The sequence below is a fragment of the Trachypithecus francoisi genome, unplaced genomic scaffold, assembly GCF_009764315.1.
Source record: "Trachypithecus francoisi isolate TF-2019V2 unplaced genomic scaffold, Tfra_2.0 Lachesis_group0, whole genome shotgun sequence".
NCBI classification, from domain to species: Eukaryota; Metazoa; Chordata; class Mammalia; order Primates; family Cercopithecidae; genus Trachypithecus; species Trachypithecus francoisi.
In genome coordinates, this window is record NW_022681453.1 from 116,400,811 (window position 1) to 116,414,152 (window position 13,342).

The window sequence follows — 13,342 nt, forward strand, 5'->3', positions numbered from 1 at the left end:
TTTTTCACAGTAGACAGTTATACAAAGTTATTATCTTTTACACATTTGAAAAAAGTAACTTGTTTTAATTTATAAAGGAAAACAAATAGGCCATAGAATATTGACCTCTGTGAAATAAGACAAATGTATGAAAATTATTTTAGAGCTACTTTTTCATGGCTGCTGACCTACTGGAACAAGAGCAAAACCTGCATTAGATGAGTGGTCATAAGATTCTCCAGAAGTTGATGTCCAATAATAATGCTTTTTAAGACCATTGGAGACTTCTGCAAGATATACACGTCCATCTACCACAAATGGCTCCACATCTGTATTGTCTGGTTTTAGACGACCCATTTGAATTAAGTCTGAATATGCCTAGGATTTTTAAGAAAAAACTGTATCATTAAGAAAAAATGTATTCAATTTACAGTGCTTAAAGAAATTTAAATATTCAAATTAGCTGTGCTAATTTGTAGTTTAAAATAAAATATTCTGAATAACATTGCTGAATTTTAATATTTTCCAGGTATTATAGGTAGATTTTTATTCATTTAATTACACAGAATGAAATTATAATGTTGCAAAACTTATTTCTAACTTTTAATGTATTAGATATGTTTTGTCATTTTGTGACTCCCAGAGTCTTTTTTTTTTTTTTTTTTTTTTTTTTGAGACGGAGTCTCGCTCTGCTGCCCAGGCTGGAGTGCAGTGGCCGGCTCTCAGCTCACTGCAAGCTCCGCCTCCCGGGTTCACGCCATTCTCCTGTCTCAGCCTCCCGAGTAGCTGGGACTACAGGCGCCCGCCTCGTCGCCCGGCTAGTTTTTTGTATTTTTTAGTAGAGACGGGGTTTCACCGTATTAGCCAGGATGGTCTCGATCTCCTGACCTCGTGATCCGCCCGTCTCGGCCTCCCAAAGTGCTGGGATTACAGGCTTGAGCCACCGCGCCCGGCCTTTTTTTTTTTTTTTTTTTGAGACGGAGTCTTGCTCTGTCGCCCGGGCTGGAGTGCAGTGGCCGGATCTCAGCTCACTGCAAGCTCCACCTCCCAGGTTTACGCCATTCTCCTGCCTCAGCCTCCGGAGTAGCTGGGACTACAGGCGCCCGCCACCTCGCCCGGCTAGTTTTTTCTATTTTTTGGAGAGACGGGGTTTCACCGTGTTAGCCAGGATGGTCTCGCTCTCCTGACCTCGTGATCCGCCCGTCTCGGCCTCCCAAAGTGCTGGGATTACAGGTTTGAGCCACCGCGCCCGGCCGACTCCCAGAGTTAATTTTCTATACTACCAATTTTGTGGACCAAAGCTCTTAATGGTCAAAATTTTCAAGTCCCACAGATGTTCATAAATTGGAATAGGTAGGGAAGCTGGATAGGAGGGCTGTTGTATACATTCTTAAAAATCTGCTGATAGCTAGTTACCATTCCTCAGAAAAATTAAGGGAATCCCAGATTTGGACATCCAGTTATATAGAGTTCATGACCCCCCTGAATCTAATCTACAGATTTAGGCTAAGAGAGACAATTCCATAGAATTGGATGCTGACCTATTATTTCTTAATTGTAGAATTTATATTATATATATATATATATATATTTTTTTTTTTTTTTGAGACAGAGTCTTGGTCTGTTGCCAAACTGGAGTACAGTGGCACGGCTCACTGCAACCTCTGTCTCGGGTTCAGGCGATTCTCCTGCCTCAGCCTCCGAGTAGCTGGGACTACAGGCCCACGCACCACCACAGCCAGCTAATTTTTGTACTTTTGTACTTTTAGTAGAGATAGGGTTTCACCATGTTGGCCAGGATGGTCTCAATCTCTTGACCTCGTGATCCCCCCGCCTTGGCCTCTCAAAGTGCTGGGATTACAGGCATGAGCCACGATCCTTAGTATCTATGTTACAGAGTCATACAAACATGTTGAACTGGTTTGTCAGTAAGGTTGGCATTATGGAGAAAGATGGAAATTTAAACATTAAAAGATTTAAAAGTCAAGTTGGTTTTTGCTTTAGCTTGTCATTCATCATTAGTTCCAGTTCCAAACTCAACTTACTCAGCTTCTGGTGTGTAGAACCTAAAGGATTATGGATGTTTTTCTAAAATTAAGGGTTGGTTTTTTTGGGAGGGTGGTTTAGACAATACTGTATGTTTTATTACTCTTTTTAGTGGTGGAATTTTGGTTAGTCCTTTTGCAAATTTTGAGAATTTTAACATCTACTTTTTCCCCTCATTCTTTCCAAATGAAAACTGTTACCATTATTTCTGCTTTGAAATTAGTATCAAAGGCTATATGTATTTATGTGAGCAACATGCCAAATATTTTGATAGCTTGTACTCTATCTCTCCCGTTCCATATTTTGGTATAATTATTAGGGAGCAGATCAGAAATTTTGCTACATCTGATCAATAATTATGATTTTTTTTAACCTTAGAGGAATTCGAACTGTGTCATTCAGTGATGTGTAATACTAATACATAGTTTTAGTATCTTTTGTTATTTCAACCACCAAACTCTCTAGTAGCTAATTTTAGGACTTATGTTAATTATCAAAACTGCAGTGTCTCACTGTGTAACCATTTCTGAGGCACCTGTAAATAATATCCGATGTTACAGAGATGATCCCAGAAAAAGCCTTCAGTGAAGGAAAAAACTTAAAACTTACTACACACGTAGCCTCATCAAATTTGTTTCCCCAAATGTAGATATGAGAGAATGTGAGATTTGTTTTCATTGATTGTGAAAGAGCAACAAGTCCTTCTCCCTCTATGTTGTTGCTGACTACTGACAACCTGAAACCAATAGTTCCACAAGGAAAGAATACAAAAATTAGCAACATTTATTACAAACATTTTCTTGTGTAGTCTTAGCATTATTCCTCAGTATGTTGTAATGTAGTGGTAGAAATACTGACCCATTTAATTCCTAAAATCCAAGAAACTTAGTTTTCTAATTAGATCTTTAGGTACTCACTAGAGTGAGTACCTAAAGTCTTCTGTTTTATATTTTTCATTTTGAAAGTCTTCTGTTTTATATTTTTCAGTAAATGTTTGGGTGAATAGCAGATATATTTTTCTGGATAAATGCATCCAAGTATTTTATTCTTTAGTTAATTTTTATTTTTAAAAGTCTTGATCATATTGAATGCTTCTGATTTTTTTATTAGAATTCAAGATAAATAATATAAGCAATACAAATTTTCTCATTAATTTGAAGGAATCATTAGTAGAACCAGTCTAATTGTAAAAGACAGTACATTTGAACAATAGAAATTTTTTTTTTTTTTTTTTTTTTTTTTTTTTGAGACGGAGTCTTGCTCTGTCGCCCAGGCTGGAGTGCAGTGGCCGGATCTCAGCTCACTGCAAGCTCCGCCTCCTGGGTTTATGCCATTCTCCTGCCTCAGCCTCCCGAGTAGCTGGGACTACAGGCGCCTGCCACCACACCCAGCTAGTTTTTTGTATTTTTTTAGTAGAGACGGGGTTTCACCGTGTTAGCCAGGATGGTCTCGATCTCCTGACCTCGTGATCCGCCCGTCTCGGCCTCCCAAAGTGCTGGGATTACAGGCTTGAGCCACCACACCCGGCCGAAAAATAGAAATTTAAATGTTTACTGTAACTTAATACTATGTCAGTTTAGAAGCTGAGTTTTCGTATTTCATCATCATCTTAGGAGTTAAGGGGTTTGAGGTTAGTATTTAAAAATTTGCTTTTTTGTTATTTTGATTAAATATAAAACCATACTAACGCTTTAAGACTCCTGTTGTGTGAAGTAAGAGTTTCACTGAGATAGTTTGCACCTGCATTTTCTATTCTGTTAAAGGAAAGATCTATTACTTCCAGGGTAGTGTTGCTTTTCAGTACATCAGCCAAATACACCATTCCATCATGAGTTATTTTGTTGCTGGGAAAGGAAAAATAGTTATATTTGAAAATATGAAATAGTGTTTTTATTCATAGTGATAAGATGCTTGAAAACTTAAACAGTACTTTGTGTTTTAGTAAAGGTTTATTTTAATCACTTGATTTCCAAGAAAGTTAATGAAAATTCACCATAAAATATTGCTTTCATTCTTGTTTACACAACTAAATTGCTCATTTATGTTACTAAAAGATAGCAGCAGTAAATATTAAAGCTTAGGACAAAGGGTTGACAGTTGGTTGCAGTTTCTAATCACTGGAAATAATGTCTAACAAAGTATCCCAATTACCATGAATATTTATATATAGATTATTCCCATGGTTTAACTTTGAATTATTAATGTGTAAATTATCACTTACCAGCTGACATCAAGGTAGCGCAGGCTACTGTTCAGATACAGTGCATCACATAACTGTTGTATACCACTGTTTTTTATATCATGCTTACACATGTGTAGTACAACAAGACAGTGATTTTCTTTCAACATGCGGCCTATATGGACTGTGGACTCTTCCTAAAAGTGGATAAAATCTTATTTCTAAAATATAATTTTGAAGTAGTGCATGTTTATCAGACATATGCTGTTATTTAAATTAGCTTTTAAAAAAGATTATATTGGTTAAAACTTAGTCTACAATTTGCATTTGTTTAGTCTATCTTAAAAAAATTATCTTTGCCACAAATGATATTTTTTACCTTCTCAGAAGGTAAAATATAGTCACTATATTTTACAAGTGCCTGCTACCTAAGTGATGTAAAAGATGCTGGTTAATTTGGGTTTTTAAAGGAACAATAATCAGTCATTTCGAAAGGAAAAAAAAAATGGTCCCATCATGTATTGAGCTTGTAATCCATCTTTCAAGTCTCTAAACCTTTCTTGTACCTTCCTTATGTTCTTAAACTTTGCTCTTGATCTCTACTCTTGACGGTTTTCAGACAAAATACAAAGACATTTCCCAATCTTTATTTTATATTAAGAATACACTCATTAACCCTGTGATATATCTGATCCTTCCCTTTTATATTCATCTCAAATTCCTAAGAGGTTTTATTCTTATTTTCTGATCATCAAAAGACCTTTTTTTAAGTTCCACAATCTTGCTGCTTCTAGGCAAAAGATACATAGCATCAGTGAAGATTTGACTACCAGGCATTTTAAGTTTTTAACAAAATCAAAGCATATTTTCAAATGAATAGCCCAAAGTATTTTGTGACAAGAAGTACTCTTGCATGATTGCTGTATAACATAATAAGTCACTGGAAATGCTGATGATGAACATAGATAACTATATGTGTTCTTGTTATACATAAAGGTACTTTAAAAAAAAACTTTAAATGAAACCACATAGCAATAGCAGAAAGTACATGAGCTTTATAAAAATCGAATCTGTCAGATACTAGCTTTACCTTTTACTGGCTATATGACTTTGGGCAAATATTTTCATCCAGCTGAGCCTCAATTTCCATTTTAGTAAAGTAGCTGAAATTATGCTTCCCTCACAGAAATAAGTTAACTGAAAAAAGGTGCCTAGCACAAAATAAGTGTTCCATAGGCAGACTACAAAGCATTTATTATTGTTCAATATTCTGTAATTCTGTATTTGTTGAAATTGCTTTGACACTGAAAAGATATACCCAAAGGAATGTTATGTAGACTAGTATCTTCAAAAATGCAAGCCAGCCATGCTAAAGGGATGCTGTGTAGTCTAGGAAGGTAAAAAAATGCAAACCAACCACACTTAGGGGGTTCCACTATTGCTCTACCTAGTGCCAGGCACAGAAGACAAACTCATTATGTTTTTGTGTTTGGGCCTTGATTGTAGTTCTAGGCTATAAAGCTTGAAAGCAGGAGTATCCTAATTAAGGGAGGAACTATTGTCAGAAATAGTAAAGGGTTTTAGCCCCATTCACTGAGTTTGTGACTTGATTTGTCTAGCATGGCACCTGGCATCAGTATTTTTCAAGCTCCCCGGATAATGCCAATGAGCGTTAAAGGTAAAGTCCAACATCTTAACAGCTTTTTGTTATCCCATTCCTCCATGGTAGTAAAACAGTAAAACCCGTAAATGTAATTAATTTGCAGGTTTGTATTTGGGAACAGCAATTTAAGAGCAGAATCGTAGCCTTGGGGATAGAGAAGGTAGTGGCTGTCCTGGAGAAGAACAAAACAGGCTAGCACCTAGCTGGCTGCCAGAAACACCAGGCTGAGAGCAACAAGGGAGCCTGGGCTTTTAATAATAAGCATCCTCAGGTGGATTTAGGAATGACACCACTCAACATATTTTTAAAAGGGATCATGCTTATAATGTGATCTCCTATATATAAACATATTTCTGCACAGATACAATCTAGAAATTTTTTATTTAGCCTTCAAATCTCCTGTCATGTCCTCAATCTGAGAACCTCCCTATCACACTCACCTCCCCTGCTTTGATTTCGATTACCCTCCTTATGTCCCCATGGCACCCCAAGCATATCACTCTCCAGACTTGTCAAGCTCCTTCCACCTAGATGGAAAACTCACTGAAGACAAGTGCTATGTAATTTATTTGACTTTAATACCTCTAGCACCTGGCTAGCATTGTGTCTGGTTTAAGGTTGCATTCAAATATTTGTGGTGTGAATGAATCATGAGTGAAGCAATTCACTGCATGCCTACTTTGAGCTGTATTTTGCTAGTCTTTTACATATTTTAAAAATAGGAATCTATTTGAAGATTCTGAGGGTCTTGTTGAACAGATTGGATTTACGTACATGAAACAAGGTGATGTAAAACTGCAAAAATTCTGGTACCGAAAAGTGCAAAGATAACTGAAAGGGAGATATCTATGTAGGCAAAGAATGTAAAATACACTTCTGAATATGAGAATACTACTTTAAAAATATCGTTAATTCTCAGTTATTCATACTGAGGGGGAACAATGAAGTAGATAATTTTAAATTATCTAAAGTGCTTTGATCATTTAAAAAGTTCAGAGTTTGGCTGGGCATGGTAGCTGATGCCTGTAATCCCAGCACTTTGGGAGGCCAAGGCAGGTAGACAGCTTAAGCTCAGGAGTTCAAGACCAGCCTGGACACCATGACAAAACACTGTCTCTACCAAAAATACAAAAAAATTAGCTGGGCATGGTGGTGCTTACCTGTGATCCCAGCTACTCAGGAGGCTGAGGTGGGAGGATCATTTGAGCCCAGAAGGTGGAGGCTGCCGTAAGCCGAAATCCTGCCACCGCACTCCAGCCTGGGTGACAGAGTGAGACCTCATCTCAAAAAAAATAAATAAATAAAGTTCAAAATTCAAACATTGACATTGATTGATTGATTGAGATGAAGATGAAGTCTTGCTCCGTCGCCCAGGCTGGAGTGCAGTGGTGAGATCTCAGCTCACTGCAACCTCTGCTTCCTGGGTTCAAGCGATTCTCCAGCCTCAGCCTCCCAAGTAACTGGGATTACAGGCGCCTGCCACCATGCCTGGCTAATTTTTGTATTTTTAGTAGAGACTGGGTTTTGCCATGTTAGCCAGGCTGGTCTCAAACCGCCTGCGTCGGCCTCCCAAAGTGCTGGGATTACAGGTGTGAGCTACCGTGCCCAGCCAAACATTACATTTTAAACATTGAACTTTATAAAGTGCTTAGACCATTTACTTTTCCTAATAGTTAGATACACGTTTTTGTTTATACCAATAATAACGTGAGTTCTTATTCTCTAGCTGTTTACAAGTGATAGGAGAAGAAAGCCACCCAGAAGGAGCAAGAAGTCATGAAAGTAGGAACCATGTTTTTACTCATCTTTCTGTCTCCAGCAAGCAGCTTATCTATAGATAGGATCAAGTCCAAACTTTCCAGACTGCTTTTCACACACATTTTGCTTTTATTACTCATGATTTCAAAGGTGTAATGGTTCAGCCACATCAATGTAACAAACAGTTCACACTGGGGTCTTATAATGTGGCCTTTAAAATCTTCACTATTAGGAGAATGGCGTGAACCCAGGAGGCAGAGCTTGCAGTGAGACGAGATCGTGCCACTGTGCTCCAGCCTAGGCAACAGAGTGAGACTCCGTCTCAAAAAAAAAAAAAAAAAAAAAAACACTTCATTATTTATGCTTTCATCTTGACCACTTTGACCCTCGCAGGTTTACTCACTAAGAACTTGAGTTTCGGCCGGGCGCGGTGGCTCAAGCCTGTAATCCCAGCACTTTGGGAGGCCGAGACGGGTGGATCACGAGGTCAGGAGATCGAGACCATCCTGGCCAACACGGTGAAACCCCGTCTCTACTAAAAATACAAAAACTAGCCGGGAGAGATGGCGGGTGCCTGTAGACCCAGCTACTCGGGAGGCCGAGGCAGGAGAAGGGCGTAAACCCGGGAGGCGGAGCTTGCAGTGAGCTGAGATCCGGCCACTGCACTCCAGTCCGAGCAACAGAGCGAGACTCCGCCTCAAAAAAAAAAAAAAAAAAAAAGAACTTGAGTTTCAAGAGAAAAGATGACATGTTTGCTGCTTAAGTAAGCAATATCTAAAAGCATATTTAGTTATAAACGTCTTACCAAGAATTGATATAATTTTCCTTTAAATAAACATTTTTATAAATAGTAGTTTACAAGATATAATACACATATCTCTAAAACTACAGTGTATTCATGTACCTTGACATAAACTTGTACCTTAGTTTCATTCATGTTGTTATATTAACTACCATCACTTTGAATACATACCTGTTCACCATACAGTATAGGTCGGTTTAGGTTTATTGCCTTAATTGCTTGGTTTTGAGTTAGTACTGTAGCAAATGCTATCACACTTTGCATTCCCTAAAAACAGGTAAATTCATTAAGGAAACTGACAAAGTATATAATAATCTCGCTACATAAATATTTCAAGATCAGCTATCTGCATTCTGATAAAATTATTTTTAAAATTTAAGCATTCCTTGCACTTTGAATTGTAAGTTGGTCAAATTCAAAAATGAATTGTTACTGTATTCTTTTCTCCTGGCCCTAAAATCTATCTAAAACATGGCGTGGGGAGTTTCTTAATGTTTTAATGTCCATTTCCTGAGTGTTTCCCTCTAGGTTTTTATTCCTCACCCCTCAGGCTTCTATGTGGATCCCAGCTAGAGCTCATACTACTTATGCAACACATTTCATTGTGCAAGCACTCTTATATTCATACTAGTACTTTAAGTGTGTGTGTGGTGGGAAAAGGTTACCAATCACATTTTTCACAGATCCCATAGGCCTCTCTTGCTCTATCTGACTGAAAGGGCCTAGTCCTCCCCCATATGTGTGATGGACACCACCATGTACACCCAGCTGGTATGCCGGAAACCATGGGCTTCCTCTCACTCTGCCATTCCTCTTAACCTTCCCATCCAGTTGATCACTAAGTCTTACAGCTTCTGCTGCCTCCAAAAGATGTCTCAAATTAGTCTGTTCCTGTCCATCTCCGTGGCCACCACCCCAGCCCAAGTCCTCCTCACTTCTCACCTGGACTTCTAAGTGGTCAGATGGCTTCTTTAATTTTCCACAGAGAAATTAGTAATCTAAAACTGCCAGATCATTACCCCTCAGAGCTTTTCCAGATTTCTATGATTTGCTTTTTCCATAATTTGCATTTATAACACAACCCCCACTTCTTCCCCTTACCCATGACCTACACCCATACAACTTTGCCATATCTGGCCTCTATAAGCTTCTCCACTTTTACTTTGAGGCACTCTTAACTTTGTCTGCTCAGCTATTCTGACTTCTCAGTTATTAAAACCTGTGAGACTTGCTATTTTATTATTCATGTACCTCCCTTGTGATTTTTGCCATATCTGAGTATGCAAAATATTTAACACTATTTTTGTTATTTATTTTTTGAGATAGGGGCTCACTGTGTCGCCCAGGCTGGAGTGCAGTGGCACACTCAGCTCACTGCAGCCTTAACCTGCTGGGCTCAAGCAATCCTCCCACCTCAGCCTCCCTAGTAGCTGGCATGCAACACCATGCTTGGTTAATTTTTGTATTTTTTGTAGAGACGGTGTTTTCCCATGTTGCCAAGGCTGGTCTCAAACTCCTGGGCTCAGGCAGTCTGCCTGCCTTGGCCTCCCAAAATGCTGGGATTATAAGCATGAGCTACCACGCCCAAACTTACTTTACACTATTTACTTAATACTTTCCCATTAAATCAACTCACTTTTTCACTTACATTTATTTTAAAATAAAACTTTGTTAACTGCTATAAATGGAAAACCATAATCCCTTGAAACAAACAAAGCATCTGTAAAAATAAATACTTGAGTATGAAAATTACCTCCCTCTGCACCAGGAATCCTACCCATGCCACACTTAAGCACTAGCTTAATGTCCGTGCATCTGGATGCTCTGCCTGGAAGGTTCTGACATGGACACTCTCCATGACAGTTTTTTCTCTCCTTCATAACTCATAAATATTACCTCCTCAAGTCTTAGGCAACCATCCTGTAGCAGAATTACTTCTCCCCATTATCAGAGTACTCAGTCATTTTTGTAGCACTTTCCTCTATTTCTTTATTGGTGTTTTCCCAAATAAAATATAAGTTTCATAAGGGCACAGGCCATATGATTCACTGTTGTATCGTTAGTATCCAGCACAGTGACTGGTATGTGGAGATGATCAATACCGAATTAATGTTTTCCCAGAACCACATTGGCTGCATCTACCACCTTAAAAAGTTAATCTTGGCCGAGCGCCATGGCTCACGCCTGTAATCCCAGCACTTTGGGAGACCGAGGCAGGTGGATCACCTGAGGTCAGGAGTTCAAGACCAGCCTAGCCAACATCATGAAACCCCATCTCTACTAAAAATACAAAAAAAAATTAGCCAGGTGTGTTGGTAGGCACCTGTAATCCCAGCTACTCAGGAGGCTGAGGCAGGAGAATCGCTTGAACCTGGGAGGTGGAGGTTGCAGTGAGCTGAGATCATGTCATTGCACTCCAGCCTGGGCGACAAGAGTGAGACTCTGTCTCCAAAAATATAATAAAAAGTTAATCCTTCAGAATCTATTAAACCAGAGAGCCCCCTGGCCCATCTTATTTTCATGTCACATTGATTAACCTGAGGCTATACAACAGGTTCCCAAGTGTAGGCCTGAAGATTTGAAAACATGTCAGAGAAAGTGAAGCCTGGAATTTGAAGACATGCAAAAAAACACATTTCTCATTATCAGGCCAGGTGAAGGTTGAAAGCAACTTTTATATTTTTTAATAATTTTTCGAGACAGGGTCTTACCATGTTGCCCATGCTGGAGTACGGTGCATGTTCACAGGCACGATTGTAGTGCACTGTAACCTCAAACTCCTGGGCTCAAGAGATTCTCCCACCTCAGCCTCCTAAATAGCTGGGACTACAGGTACATGTCATGTCACCCAGCTTCAGAGCAGCTTTTAGCATCATCATTTTAAGTTTTTGTGCTACAATATAAGTAACTACTAAAAAGTATTTTATTTTTGTTTTGAGGCAGTCTCGCTCTGTCGCCCCGGGGCTGGAGGGCAGTGACATGATCTCAGCTCACTGCAGCCTCCGCCTTCTGGTTCAAGCGATTCTTCTGCCTCAGCCTCCTGCGTAACTGGGATTACAGGCTCCCGCCACCAGGCCCCGACTGATTTCTGTATTTTTAGTAGAGACGAGGTTTCACCATGTTGGCCAGGCTGGTCTTTTACCTGCCTCGGCCTCCCAAAGTGCTGGGATTATAGGCGTGAGCCACTGCACCCAGCCTAACCATGTATTTTCAAAAGTAAAAAAATTATATGAATAAAGTAGTATTTGTTTAATTAAAGTGAACATGATCTTTTTCTAAAAATTCCATACAGTTTAAGATGAGCTATGTAGATGGATGTTTAGGAATATTTTTATTAAGTATTTTTCTGTTATTTACTATAGTCTGATTTTATTAATCTGCACTATTATGTCTAGGGGAAAAATACCTCTTCTCTGATATTAGACATAAGAGGCAAAATTAGTCATTGATCATTTAGCTTATCTGGATGATTTTCTCATAACCATTTTACTCACCAGGTCACAGTCACCCAGATCTAATTTCTCTAAGGATGAATTAATTTGCAGCATTGCAGCAAAAAACATTCCACCTTTATTTTCAATTTTGTTTCCAGTCATTCTTAGGTATTTCAGAGTCTGATTCTTCTGAAAAGGAAAAAAAAAATTTTATTTAAAAATTTTTAATCCACAGAATTCTATACATTACATGAATTAGGAGACTATTACTATTTGCAGCCTCCAATTTTCATGGAGACAGACCGGGTATATTCCTTTTTTTTTTTTTTTTTTGAATCTCGCTCTGTCCCCCAAGCTGGAGTGCAGTGGTGCGATCTCGGCTCACGCAAACTCCGCCTCCCAGGTTCACGCCCTTCTCCTGCCTCAGCCTCCCAAGTAGCTAGGACTACAGGCGCCCGCCACCACGCCTGGCTAATTTTTTTTTTTTGTATTTTTAGTAGAGACAGGGCTTCACCGTGTTAGCCAGGATGGTCTCGATTTCCTGACCTTGTGATCCACCCACCTCGGCCTCCCAAAGTGCTGGGATTACAGGCATGAGCCACCACACCCAGCCAGAACAGGATATATTCCTTAAAGGTAACATTCAATCTACCATAATAGATAAAAATCTAGTTTAACAGTTGAGTGGAAATAATGCCCAAGAAACAGATGCCCAAGCAATAACCAGTAAATAAAGCATATATTAATAAACTTTCCTTTCACTGGAAAAATCTGTAAATTTATCTTAAGAAAATTATAGCACTTCACTTTTTTAAATTGAGGTGAAATTCACATAACATAAAACTGACCATTTTTAAGTATACAATTCAGTAGCATTTAGTACATTCAGTGTTGTGCAGTCATCACCTGTAGCTAGTTCCAAAACATTTTCATCATCCCTGAAGCCAGTCCTATTCCATTAACCAGTCACTCCCCATTCCTCCTATATCACTTTTAAAGTAATATAATGTGATAAATGTTTCACAAAATTACAGACATTTCATCATTCTAATGAGTAAATATTAGGACATATGTGAGGAAAAGAAAGATCAGACTGTTACTGTGTCTATATAGAAGGAAGTAGACATAAGAGACTCCATTTTGTTCTGTATTTGAGATGCTGTTAATCTGTGACCCTACCCCCAACCTTGTCCTTGCAAGAGACATGTGCTGTGGTGACTCAAGGTTTAATGGATTTTGGGCTGTGCAGGATGTGCTTTGTTAAACAAGTGCCTGAGGCAGTATGCTGGTTAAAAGTCATCACCATTCTCTTAATCTCAAGTACCAAGGGACATGTACACTGACAAAAGTCACAGGGACCTCTGCCTAGGAAAGCTAGGTATTGCCCAAGGTTTCACCCCACGTGATAGTCTGAAATATGGCCTCGTGGGAAGAGAAAGAGGTCGTCTCTTTGATCGTCCCCCACCCTGACACCCGTGAAG

The 13,342-nt window shown here is 39.0% G+C and overlaps 1 protein-coding gene across 3 annotated transcripts in view; it reads right to left on the bottom strand.

Annotated features, from left to right (window-relative positions):
* The window catches only part of LRRC34 (leucine rich repeat containing 34), a 23,579-nt gene continuing 10,237 nt past the window's right edge, over window positions 1-13,342 (bottom strand). For all 3 annotated transcript variants that reach the window (XM_033211666.1, XM_033211663.1, XM_033211665.1), the window contains exons 6-11: window positions 11,922-12,050; window positions 8,599-8,694; window positions 4,247-4,401; window positions 3,714-3,869; window positions 2,635-2,761; window positions 1-357 (exon numbers count right to left, since the gene is read on the bottom strand). In XM_033211666.1, coding sequence (XP_033067557.1) covers window positions 154-357; window positions 2,635-2,761; window positions 3,714-3,869; window positions 4,247-4,401; window positions 8,599-8,694; window positions 11,922-12,050 — 867 coding nt within the window. In that variant the 3' untranslated portion in view covers window positions 1-153. The remainder of the gene's footprint in view (window positions 358-2,634; window positions 2,762-3,713; window positions 3,870-4,246; window positions 4,402-8,598; window positions 8,695-11,921; window positions 12,051-13,342) is intronic.